Here is a 13,408-nt window from a genome sequence, read left to right as displayed (position 1 = left end):
GAAGTGCATACACTCCTGGGTGCACAAGTGCTTTCAGTGCAGATCCTATCTAAGTATGTTTCACATTTGCGTAAAATGAACAGTTGTGCTAGTGAGACTCAATTGCTTGAATGTTCAAGGACAGCAGAAACAAAACCACGTCCAAGCAAGGCCAAAGCAATTCTTAAAAAAACGTCAGCAGATTTTCACAGATTACATTTTGTAGCATTTGCCTCACTCTAGTTGAACATGGTCCATTTCCCCACACACTATTTCCTCAAATAGGGCTATAGTTCTTTGTTTCCAGCCTAGCAGCCAGTATGGCATATCTATTCATGCTAACTGTCCCTGAGGAGGAGGGACTGTCCTTATTTTTTAGCAAAATTTTGTCATTTCCTCCGTGTGCTTCCCCCCCAAATCATTGCTCCTCATAGAGCTCAATGAGGGCTAAAGGCTCATTACAATTTTTAACTGTACGTGTCCCTATTAGTTTCCTTCAAATGTTGTCATTTATGGATTCATAACAGTGTGCACTCATTAGATCAACATAACATGAGGTTATGATCATATTCAGTGTCCTCCTTTCATAGAAATGTGTTGAAAGCTTTGGACATTTCAATGAATACCACTGCACTTCTTCTTGGTAATTTCTGATCCTCTGGAATGATGTTCTGTGCCTCCAAACAAAAAGGACTTTACCTAGAATTCTTTTTCCTGCATTTCATTTTGATCCCACCAACGGACAGGATAAAGCAGTAATTTGGATGGATGAGGTAATATCTTTTTATTGGACCAATTTCTGTTGGTGACAGAGACAAGTTTTTGAGCTCCGTGGAGCCCTTTCTCAGGTCTGTATATAACTTGGGTGGATCAGAAGAAATCTAGAAGACCTGGATACCCAACCCCATGCACTGCCCTCCTCAAAATAGTGAAATCTAAGTTAAATAAATTTACCTTTGCCAAATTCTATGCATCATTCAGAGCTTGTTAACTGAAAAGCCTAACGCTTCCATCATCTTCCATCTAAAGAATCCATGGTGGAACTGCTCCAGTGTTCCAGCCTGTGTACTGAATTTTCCAGCAGAGCACTCTAAAGTAGAAGTAGCAAGACTACAGGGAGAATGTTTGCTTTTCAGTGATCAGTCTGTCAGCTCCAGCAGAGGACTGAGGACCACTTTCAGAAGGACTCTTAATGAGACACATGCTGCCAGGGAAGTTTGCAATGCATTATCTAAAATTTTGATCTAGATGTTCCACTGCAAAGAACATCAGAGAGGAAAGAACAGGAAGGGCGGGGGGGAGGGAGACACTACAGAGAGTTTGTAAATTTAAAAAAATGAATGAGCAAATAGGAATAAGGTGATTGTGATGGGAGACAAAACTGGCAACATGTGAATTATTCAGAACAAAACACCTCTTGAAATTCAAGTTTTTTTTCTTGCATTTCATTTCTGTCATCTTGAGTCCTTAAACTTAGCTCTTTAAACTTGTCCTATGCTGTGGGTTTGCCACAGCCAACCTGTTAACTGCACCTCAGTGGACAGATTGTCCATCCTGAAGACAGGCAAAGAATCCCTCAGCCTCTGCGGAAAAGATACAAAACCACTGCCATGCTTTTAGTCTAAGGCACAGACAGTGTAGTGATTATACTGTAACCCCTGTACATTTCAAGTGTCCTTATTAGAAAATAGAGACATAAACAGTTCACAAAACATACCTAGAATTCCTTAGTCTGGTGCTGATAGTCAAATCTGTGAACTTACAGAACAGAGATCAGTAAATACAAAGATCACATTTCTAGATTTCTCCATCAGTTTCTCTAAACTGAAGTCTCAGGCCTGATCCACACTACAGAGTTAGGTCAGCATACATCGACCTAACTCTGTAAGCGTCTACACTAAAATGTAGCTCCCATTGATGTAACTTGCCCACTACAGGATTTAATAACTCCACCTCTGCAAGAGACATAGCAATTAAGTCGATGTAGTTAGGTCGACGCAGTATCAGTGTAGACACTGTGTTGCTTCCATCGACTGTTGCTGCCTTTCAGAAACCAGCCCACACTGGCCTTTAAATCGGTGCTAGCGCTCCAGATGAAGACGCGCACCACCGACACAAGGAGTGTGCTGTGGACGTGTAAAACCAATGCAATTACTGTGGTGGCTATATGTTGACGTAAGTTAGCTTGACTTGATTTTGTAGTGTAGACTTGCCCTCATCCCTCTGTCCCTGATGTACTACATTTTAGGTCAGTCCTTGGTGTCCTATTCCTTATGTTCAGAGGCCTTGGATATTCCCCTTGCCTATTTTTATGTAGCCAGGTATCCATTTAGCCATTGCCATACTAGCCAGGAGGGCATCCTTGCTAATGACATCTTTACAGTCAGATGTATGCAGGTGCACTGTGTTGGGAAGTGAATTAATATCTCTTTCTTTCCCTTGTACAACAGCCAATATATTCCATGCTTCCTGGGGAAAATCCTTTCTATTTGGTTGTTTATTTTTTTCTTCTTATATACCGTAGCATTTCAAAAGCTCATTTGATTCTGTTGTCCACAGTTCCCTTTCCTTTGTATGCACCTTGGTCTGAATGAAGCTGGTTTGCGTTTTAAATGAGTCCATCATTCATGGTACATGTGCCTTGGTGGTCTGTCATTTGGGGTAGAACATTTTGCTATCTGTCTTGTTGATGTTTTTCTGTCCATTTTTAACATTAGAATAGTTTGTACAGGGAGATCAATAATATTGTCCCCTTCCACAGGAGACAAAATTAAAGCACTACAAGAGAGGAGATTGATGGAAAAACCTGATCTCGGAATTGACTGTAAGTCCTCCATTTAAAAGAAATACTTTAAATACATAATTTATAAAACTTTTGACTACTTTTGTTTAACTTCCTGATGGCCTGGTTTGGGGAAATTGCTTTATAACTGGTGGTTATAGGAAATTGGAGTTCTGGAATCTGTTAAATACCTGTGGTCCACTATAATTTTCTTGTAGAATAAATTGCATAGAAGTGTTCTTTAGACTTTTACAGATCTGCCTGCAACCCCCTTTAATGATTTATTTGTCTTAGTCCTGGGGATGATCTGCATAAAGGTAGGACTGCATATGTTGAACTCATCTCAGCTGAACTTCTCTTGCACTTATTTTCTCAGTCTCCTTATTGAGCCAAAGGACTTGACTTCAAGTCAAATTAATGGAAGGTGTGTTATATACAGTTTTCCCCTCCCCCCGGCCAAGGTAAATGACAGCTCTCAACAGAAGCTATATCCTGCATGACGCTGAGGACTCTGGGCCTGATCCAGCAAAGAACTTAAGCCACTGAATAGGCTCAATAGCAGCAAAGGGATCACTCGTGCTTAAAGTTAAACACATGCTGAAGTGTAGGTGAGCAGGGTTGTCTGCCGTTTGGTGGCACAACTGCTGTAGGGTTTTCAACACTGGTGGAGACTAACTTGTGTTAGAAACAGTGGGAATTTTTGCAAAACTTCCTGGTGCAGACAAGGCTCTTAATTTAACTGAAGGCTTCTCCCTTTATAGGTTGCACAACACTATCAGATCCGTTCTGGACAAACGAATCACTGTGTTTGCATCTCATGGTTGCAGATAATATGAGAGTGCACTCTGGCATTGCCGAAGCATGAAGAGCATCAGCGCTTGTGTTTAAGTTAGATGGTGTTTTGTTTCTAGCAGCAGCTTGTTTAAATAGGAGTCCGTGTGATCCACTGGAGGGGGCACGGGCATTCAAGTCAGGAGACCTGGGTTCTATTTCCTGGTCTGCCCTGGACTAACTGTGTGACTTTGGCAAATCCCGCACCTCTCTGAGTCTGTTACCCTCCCATCCTATGGCTTGGCTGTTTACTAGCAAGTTCTTTGGGGTACAGACAGTCTCTGATGTGTATGTACCATGCCTAACACAATGAGGCCCTGATCTTGGTTGGGGCTTCCAGCATGCTGTAATACAAATCATAATAAAGTAGTGATGTCATGAAGGGAAGGTTACTAATGTACTAGATCTTTAAGGGACAAACATGGTCAATCTATCTAAGTTATTTATGCCATCTATTGCCATAGTAGCTGAGCACCTCACAATCTTTAATCCTCATGACACCCCTGTGAGGTAGGGAAGTACTATTATCCCCATCTCACAGGTGGGGAGCTGAGGCACGACCACACTAAATGACTAGCCCAATGTCATACAGGAACCTTATGGTGGAGCGGAGAATTGAGCCCATGTCTCCCAAGTCCCAGACTATTGGCCTAACCACTGACCTTCCTTCTAGTCTGGTAACAGCTTCCTTCCTCATCCTTTCCTGTAGTCATTACTGTCACAGTTTAGAGCAACTGCACCTGGGTTCCCCTCTCCAGGGCCCTGCAAGGGCACCCGCTCCAGGATCCTCAGACTTCACCTCTCTTGAGTGGAGACCTGCGTGTCTTTACCTCCTGATCAGGGTATTTCCAGGCTGCACAGTTCCCTACCTATACTGTAACCTCCCCAACATAGTCAGGCTGCCTAAGCCAGCCTGCTTTCTCTTTCTCCTGAGAGACAGTAAATAGTGTAATTGCCACAGTTATTAGTTACCCACAGCTCTCTAAGCAAGTGCTTTATTCTTACGGTAAAAGCATTACTGAGAAAATATATTAAAAACAGTAAAAGAACTTACACACATGCTAATAAGCTTACCAGAGATCACCCCCTACTCCAGTAGCTCTCAAACTTTTGTACTGGTGGCCCCTTTCACATAGCAACCCTCTGAGTGCAATCCCCCAACTTAGAAATTAAAAACACTTTTATATATATTTAACACCATTATAAATGCTGGAGGCAAAGCAGGGTCTGGGATGGGGGCTGACAGCTCGTGACCCCCCCATGTAATAACCTCGCGACCCCCTGAGAGGTCCCGACACCCTAGTTTGAGAACCCCTGCACTACTCCAACAAGGGCTGTGGGCGGCGATTAGTCATTCAACCCCCCCACCCCCCCCACCCGGAGTTTTCCCTGTGCTCACGAGTTCATAAAAGCTTTCACTCAGGACTTAGCTCCCCAATGAGTTGGTGAGTGCCTCCTTTATCCAGCTGGAGCCTTTGAAGAGATCATGAATGGGTAATCAGACAGACCACAGGTTTTTCTTCAAGGCACAGCTTCAAAAGGATGTCTCTGAGAGTGGGTAATGTGTATACTCCCTGTTCCCAAGTATTTTCTAGGAACCCCACTCAACTAAAAATTTGGACTTGACTTGTCCATTGTTTTAAGAGAATTCTTGGAAGCACATAACACTTCCCAGTGTTTACGTTAGTCCTGTCACCCCTAAAATATGAAATTCAGATACAGAATCTGAACCAAGTTCAAACTTCCACAAAGGCTGGGGAGGTGGGTTTGACCTGGTGTTCGAGTTCAACACATCCTAAAGAGAAAGAAGAGAGACAAAGCTGAGATTTGAATTTCCCAAAATCTCAGGAGCTAGAGGTGGAGAGGGGGTTGATCTGGTGTTCTGGTTTGTCCTAATTCTAGATTTTAGCTGATCTGTTTCTTGAACCACAGTTTAATTGGTATGTAAGTGAATATGTACCCATGTTGTATCAAATAGGTTAATATAGAATCAAATACTTTTACAGAATGAAACATTTTCTGCAGGTGCAAATTCTTCGAAAAGTAATTCCAGGGATTCTTAGAAAAGTAATTTCATTCCATTCTGAATCGTTTATCTAGGAAAAGGCAATGATTTTCAAATTAAGGGCTGGTGTGTCTCAGGTGTATCTGTGCAAGAGCAGCTCCTGTTAAGGAAACTAAATATGCAAATACACTCAGCAACTCTACCTTAGATGCTCTGTTCTAGGAAAATGTTTTAATATGAGGTGCCCAATATGTTGCCCATGGAATTCTGACATGTGACTTTTAGTTTCAATCTCCCCTTTAACTGCGGAATGAGGATAAAGCTCATCAGCTGAAGGTTTCTATTGCTGGTGACTAGATCTGCAGCAACTTCTACCATGGATAATAAGGGGGTGGGAACTACAGCATTAACTGCAATGTTATTACTGTCTTACCCCAAACTCCTGAAGTAATCCAGGAAAAAATTGTTCCTAATGTTTTTAGGGATTGATACAACAATCAGTTCCATGCAGATTTTGGAAACGCAGCAAAAAATTGACCGTCGCTATTGTAGTGAAGGTCGACAGTGCAGGTGGGTGAAATATTTTGTTACATTTTATTAGTGTGATGAGGTATAAATGCCATTAAGGTGGCATTGGTGCTTGCCTGTCCTCTCATGTGTTTTGATAAATATCCATTCCATTTTTCAAAGTTAATTGCAAATATTATTGTTTAAAAGAGACTTTTTACAGCATAATCTATTAAATGTTTTTTCTTAATCCAGATATAATTTTCATACTCATGCAGACAAACTTCATGAACTCTTTGGTGTTAATGTTGTCCCTTTATTGTTGCCAACATTTAGGTCTGGAAATTACAGCTATGTTATTCCTGTTAACAAATACACGCCCATCAATGTAATACTCTCATTGGAAATCAAGTAAGTACAATCAATGCAAGTGTCTATAGGAAAAATGTGCTCTGGGCTTTAGAATGAAATTGCTTCTGCCTCATTTTTCTGGACCCCAGATGAAACTCATTCCTGTGCAGAGGGCCAGGACTATGTCTAGGCATAACTTAAGTCTTTGAAATAGCTCTGCAGTGGGATATACTGCATCAGGCTAGTGCCAGCACTCTGCACAAGGATGCATTTCACCCACTGAGATAGATGTTAAAATGTGATCGTTTTAGGCCCAAATCCTATAGATAAGCCCATATGTAACTTTATTCACTGCCCATAAGCATTTGAAGGATTGGGGCCTTCATTTATTGTGATTTTTCTTAATAAAGGAAATGTTAATTAAGAGACTAGAAAATAGTTCCTGTCCTTACCTATGCCATGGGGCAGAGCTAACCAACAGCAAAGCTCTTAGTCAGCAAAGGCTTCTCGTCTTGAACATAGGTCGAGTTCCATTCTGTTCTCTCAGAAGTAACCGGTTCTTCTGCTCCTCTTCTCCTCCAGTGGAGGCTGATCCCACTCAAAATGGTTGTTGAATTGGGAATGCTTAGTTCTGCCTCATGACATTTCATTACTCTGATCACTCAGAATTCCAAGGCAGAGTTTTATGAAACTAATGGAACACGCTTTAAAGGCAATCTGCTGACCTCACATATGAACACTCTCGCTTGTAAGGTTAGCGTGACCATAACAGGACTCCTACTGAAGTGGCTGCGCATCATCTGAAGCGGTAGAAAGAAACCTTTTGTTTAAGCGTGTGACTTTATGTACAAATGTTGCAGCCCTCGTGCATGGATATGAATGTGTCATGCTCATAGTTTTAGAAAATAGGGTGCTGAACTTATTGTCATGCTCCCGCTGTGTTCTCCAGTTCTTTTGCTCTGAATGTATTTCAGTGACCTTTCACTGACAAAACAAACCAACCAGAAACCCACAGACAATCCACATTTAATTGCGTGTGTTGTTATATCCAAATACTATGTTCTTATTTCCACTAAATAAAATCAAGTGAAGCCAACATACCCCATTGCAACCTATCTAGGGCGCAGTATGTGGCATGTGTATTATACACTTGTACAATTGCTGTGTTGTACAAATGTCTAAGTAAAGCTGTACAAGCCCTTTTTTCTCCTCCCAGAAAAAAAACAACCCTACATTTTTATGCCACCTTGTTGCTTCCATTTTTCTGTCACCTGTTGCCTCATCCAGCTTCTTCTGGGTCTGTTTTTTTCTGACCCTCAAGTCCTATCACGGCTGCCCAGGCTGGCAGGATTGGAACGGCATGACCATGGTCAGATACTACTGGAAGAGGAGGGGGGCAGGGTCTTTTCTGTGGAAGGATTCTGACTGGAATTCTCTCCCTGGGCCAGTGTTGACCTGTGACCTCAATCAGGGCAAAGCGCAGGATGTGCTTGTTCCCTTTTTAATTGCGTGCATGTTTGTGCACAGCAGGATTGTGGTTCCTGTTCTAATGTGTGTGTTGGGCTTGTCTTCTGTCAAGGTTTGTTTACTGTCTTGTTATGGTGCCCAAAGGTTTTCTGGCCCTGGGGAATGATAAACTAAAGCATGTAGTTATTGTTGTTTTGGAGAGATTGGAATATGCTATAGCCTTTGGTCTGAACATCCTTTAGTGTTGGAGAAGTTTATATGCAGACATGGATTTGGCTTTGCAGTTAGATGGGCTGAACCAAAACTGCAGATGCCAACTCTCCCAGGAAAGAGTCCAGATCATGATTAGAGTTTCTGAGCCACAGAAACCCTAATTTCCTTTATTTTGGCCACTAGGGGCGTGTCTACATTGCAGCTGGGGGTGTGAATGGCAGCTGGTGCGGACGTGCCCACCTGGCTGTACTCTGGCTAGCTCACTAATAATAGAAGTGAGGTTGCCATGGCGTGGGCTGCACATGTGAGTGTTTACTCCGGGGCGTGAAATGGGCTTGTGCAGCCTGTGCTGTGCCATTTCCTTACTTCTATTTGTAGCCCTCTAGCTAAAGGACAGCTAGTGTGGGCATGTCCACACGACCTGCCATTCACACCCCCAGCTGCAATGAAGACACTACCCTTAAGAATTTGTTTTAGTTTTTTTCCAGTCTGTCTTTCAGTTCCAAGCAGCAGAGTAGAACCTTGGATTCTTTTTCTTTTTTCTTGAAGCACTACGGAGCCATTAATCGTCTTTCAATGCAAAGTCACTTTTGGAAATATGTGTTCCTATCAGTCACGAAACAGAAACAAAAGAGAGGCTTTCCAAGAAACCACCCAGGTAACACTTTTCTGAGTTGCAAAGCTAAAATGAAAATCGAGGCAAACCCAGGAATACATGTTCAATGTCCCCATGAACTTGGCCCTGAGAGGTATTAAGCAAAGAAATAATTTGTAACTAGTCTCGCCCTCTGTCAAATCATTTGGCACTTCTTAAAGACATCCCTGCATGCATCTTTCTGAGACAACCCTGATACCTAAATTGCATGGGACTGTGGGCCTCAGTGATGCATTTTGGGATGTCTTTAGGAAGTGCCAGTATATGTTATAGATGAGACGATAAAACTTTGAAAAGGTTAGTCATAACTCATGTATCTGCTGAACGTCCCTCCCCAGTACAGGAGATGGAGACATTCGGGTTGTAATTCTGTGAAGCTGTGGGTGCTTAACTCCCTTCCCCAGCGGAAGGCCATCCTGGGGTGATCAAAGCACAGAGATGTGTTAGGGGTAGGGGAACGAAGAGCCTACACTCAGGAACTCCAGGCACATGCAAAGGCAGCAAAAGCAAGCCAACAAATCTCTAGGTTCAGTCAATTCCGCACTTGTGGGTGCTTGAAAAATATCAATGAAAAACCGATACAAGATTAAAACCCTCAAATTATTTTGGCAAACATATTAGGCCAAATTCTGCTCACAGTTTAATGGTGGAAATCCAAACTAAAATCCAAATCTAATAGAGTTAGTCTGCATTTCCACTGGTGTAAATGAAAGTAGAACTTAACCCGTTAGTGCGAATCAGTTTGCTGCTGCACATTGCAAAAACTGAATTAATGATGCTTTAAGGCTCCCATTGGACTCTTGTGAGGGTGGCTTTTTCCTGTCTTCATTTCTCCTCTGGCGACTGTAGACTCACTCAAATATAAAATGCATGTTACATACCACTTGGGGTGCATGGACCCTCACAAACTTCAGAGCTGAAACTCTCCACTGGTGGTAAATACCCATGGAGGAAGATGTAACACGATAGGACTCTGGAGTGTTTGCCACCGTGGCCACATGGTGATGAAGCCCTCACCCCCAAGCCCCTGGCCATCCTACTGCTTCCACTGCCAGTGAATTATGACTTTAAGGTGAAATCCAGGCTTCACTGAAAACAAAGGTAAAACTGCCATTTAGTTCAGTGGGGCCAGGATTTCACCTATAAAGCAATGTAGAGAGAAGCTTGCTGTGTGTAGGTGAGAATTATTTTCATGTATTCTCTGGGATGTCTTGGGGGGGAATAGAAGTTGTCCCAAACACCGGAACTTTTCCCACCACCCAAGCCAGTTGGAAGTCTGATCCTGCCAGGTGCTGGGCACTCACCTCCAGCAAAGAGATGAGTGCCCTAAACTCCCATTAACTTCAATAAGAATTGAGGCTGCTCAGTACCTCACAGGAATGGGTATTTAGTCTTTATTGTACTTGCCTGGAAGTGCATCTGCTAGCTTAAAAAAAGGGTGGGAGTGGGGAATAAAGGTGGTAGAAAATTTACAAATAAAATTCTAGGGCAAACCTACATGTCATGAACACTTGGGAGTCGTGTTTGGCCCATTACACATCTGCTTTTAGCTTGGGGAGCATACATGCTCCTCACACCCTGCATTCTTAAGTATTATTAAATTGCTGATTTGCTGCTGTGCTGATCAGCTGGAGCCCTGTCTTCCTCCACCTGCCCAAGATGACTTTCAAATGCCATTGAAAAAGGTGTAGGGTTGCTGTGGCTACAGCAAATCATCAGGTACAAGTGAATGAAGATCCTGGGAGCTCTGACCTCCAGCTGTATTTCCAGCAGCCCCTGAAGCTCTGAGTCAAACCCAGAGAGTCTCCATATCTGCCCACGTAGGGATGTCATTGGGACTGACTGGCAGCAAAGCTAGTCAGGCTTCATGTGTCAACTTGAAATTCACATCAAAGGACTAAAGCTGTCTAGTTTGACCCATAGGTAAGAAACTGCTTCCAGCAGCTGTAACAGTGAGTTATTCAAGGTTGGCATGAGTCAGAATAAAAATGCTGCTATTGAAAGTATTTGTTTTCAAGTTTATTTTCCTGAGCGTAGAGAGATTTATTCCCCAGGGGTTAGTAGCCCAGCAGTCAGCTGGCCTCTGAACAATTTCTGCCTAAAATTTATAATGTGCATAATACCTATTGCCCCAGGGCGAGAGGGGTAGCTGGGACTTTGATATCTGTGACATCTGTGAGGTCCTTGAATGAAATGTGAGTGCCAAGTCAAACCATTATAACATTGTTCTTCCTGGAAACAGTGGGGTTGAATTATCCCTATACAATCTCAAGGAAAAGTGTCAGAGCCAAAATACATTACTTGCATTTGTATGTGGTAGAGTGTTATATCACACACACAACCAAATCTTGCATGCGTACATCTTCTTGCAACAGTCCTGGAGTGAAGATGCTGCTTTATGCCTTGGAATACATAGAAGCCTGTGCACACCGAGGGTATTAGTCCTGCTGCGGCTTGTTAATCAGCTGAATCACGTTTACCACTAGTGCACTGTAAACTTTACAGAGCACTTTGGCACCTCTGGAAAATTTCTAGTTTCCTAAAGGAGTCAAGAGGGAGCTCCGTGATTCACAGCCAGCCTAGAATGCTGGGAGCCAGATGTCTGTCAATTCCTGAGCTGATCAGAACAAAACCCATTCAGAACATTAAAAGTCAGCACTTTCCTTTTGTCTTTAAGTGTGCTGACTTCTCTCACTGTAGCTATCAAGTCTTGTTATCGCAATGACTCATACTGCATTTGGCAGTGAAATGCTTTCACAGCCTATCCTTCTCTCCAACTGAATGTAAAATGAGGTTATCAAATTTCTCTTTCTATAATTCATTATCTAGGGATGTCAGCATATTTGGATTCTCCCTGTAACTTGGTGGTATGACAGCGCATACCATTTCCGAGTAGCTGCACCGGTAAGCCTTTTTCAAATGGGAAATAGACCAGAAGACAAATGACATTTTAGCTGTGATTAGTTTCTACATTAATCTCCTTTATTTTTCTCCTGCAGGATCTTGCAGACTGTTCAACAGATCCAAATTATGCTGGGATATTTTTTACGGATTACTACTTCTACTTCTATCGACAGTGTAACTAAAATATTGCTGATCATTCTGTTTATTGGGGGGGCGGGGGCAGGATAATACTCATGGTACCGAAAAGACTATTGTCTTAGTAAAAGTTTGCAAATGAAATGAGATGTGCGGAATGTTTCCTAGTTTTTGTTTAACCGTTAACTTTTAGAGACAAGTGGGCAAAAATAAATCATTTGACTGTAGTCCAGGCTCTGCATGTCAAGTCATTACTTGTGAAGGGACGTGATTTCTGAAAATCAATGGAGAGCTTGATGTGTAGATATTAAAGGGTTCCAGTGCTCTTAGCACTGCTATAAAATACAGGAGATGGGGAAAAAATAGTGGCATTCTAATATACTTCAGACTCTTCAGAAGACTTGGACATAACAAAAATATCAGTTGCAGCTGAGACTTGTTTTTGTCCTACAAGCATCTACCCTCCAGTATTGTCTGCCTCCTTCTTTATAGTATTATGATTTCTACCAAACAAAAGCTTTGTTATAGAGGAGGTTGTACAAGTACAAAATCTCATTGACGTAATAGCGACAAGTTTAGGAAACCTCGTTCCACAGTGCATGCAATTATTTCGCTGCGTCATGTGGGCCAACACACCCGTGCTAACATCACACTCAGCAACAAATGTGCAACTTTAACACCAGTGACGTTGATGCTAGAATGAAGAGTATGTTTCAGATATGATCTTTTGGTTTGATCTGCTCAGAAGAATATATCCTTGGTTATTTTTTGGAGTGTGTCACGGCTGTGCTATGCCCCAGCTTTTAAGCAGTCTCTTGGAGAAACCACTTCAGTGGGCCAACCCCAAGAGTTTCCCGTCAAGTAAGTCACTTTCATGCACATCATTCATTAAAAAGTTACAGAAAATTCTCACTTTGTTACAATGTGTAAAGACATGTGTCAGTGTGCTGGAAGAGTGAGAGAACAGGAAAATGATAATGGGATGCTGTGCATAGTTTTGTACGATAGACGTGTACTTGGTGGTATCTACATTCTTCTATGTTTAGGAAAATTGTTTTTTTAAAGATAAGCTTAGGATGACTGTCACTGAAGTTGTACGTTTGCTGTTGAGATAGAGGAAGTACATGAATTATGAGTAGTGGATGCTGTCAGTAAGTGGGTATAAGGAAAATTATTTGTATTGGGGAGGGAGGAGAAAAAGGAATATAATGGTGATATTCTAGATTTTGGGAAATTGATGAAATGTACATGTGAGCAATCTTAATCCTAAATTAAATCTATTGTTTGTTTTTTGGGAAATTTCTCTGGTTTCTAAATAAACGTAACAATGCTAATATATATTCAGATGTTTAGCCATGAGGGGAAAAGCTCTGAAGAAAATCTTGCCTCTAAAAATCAGTTTACTTTAATCTTTGACCACAAACACTAAAGTGTCTTAATTGTAATTGTATGGCTACTGCCTGACACCACTATAGGGCAGAATTAAGGTTGTCTGGGTGCCTTAAGTTTGTATTTCTTTAATATAATCCTTAACTCTGAACTTTCTGGGTTTATAGACGTTTGGGGATAATTGCAACCT

The 13,408-nt window shown here is 41.9% G+C and overlaps 1 protein-coding gene across 1 annotated transcript in view; it reads left to right on the top strand.

Moving 5' to 3' along the window:
* Positions 1–12,113, top strand: part of MYRFL (myelin regulatory factor like) — a 61,285-nt gene extending 49,172 nt beyond the window's left edge. Inside the window, exons 21-25 of the mRNA XM_074956660.1 lie at positions 2,741–2,803; positions 6,080–6,167; positions 6,441–6,515; positions 8,685–8,793; positions 11,790–12,113. Coding sequence (XP_074812761.1) covers positions 2,741–2,803; positions 6,080–6,167; positions 6,441–6,515; positions 8,685–8,793; positions 11,790–11,876 — 422 coding nt within the window. The 3' untranslated portion in view covers positions 11,877–12,113. The remainder of the gene's footprint in view (positions 1–2,740; positions 2,804–6,079; positions 6,168–6,440; positions 6,516–8,684; positions 8,794–11,789) is intronic.
* Positions 12,114–13,408: the final 1,295 nt, after the last annotated feature.

The sequence above is a fragment of the Natator depressus genome, chromosome 1 (assembly GCF_965152275.1).
Source record: "Natator depressus isolate rNatDep1 chromosome 1, rNatDep2.hap1, whole genome shotgun sequence".
NCBI classification, from domain to species: domain Eukaryota; kingdom Metazoa; phylum Chordata; order Testudines; family Cheloniidae; genus Natator; species Natator depressus.
Note: the sequence above shows the minus strand (reverse complement) of the source record. Positions and strands in the feature narration are given on the sequence as shown.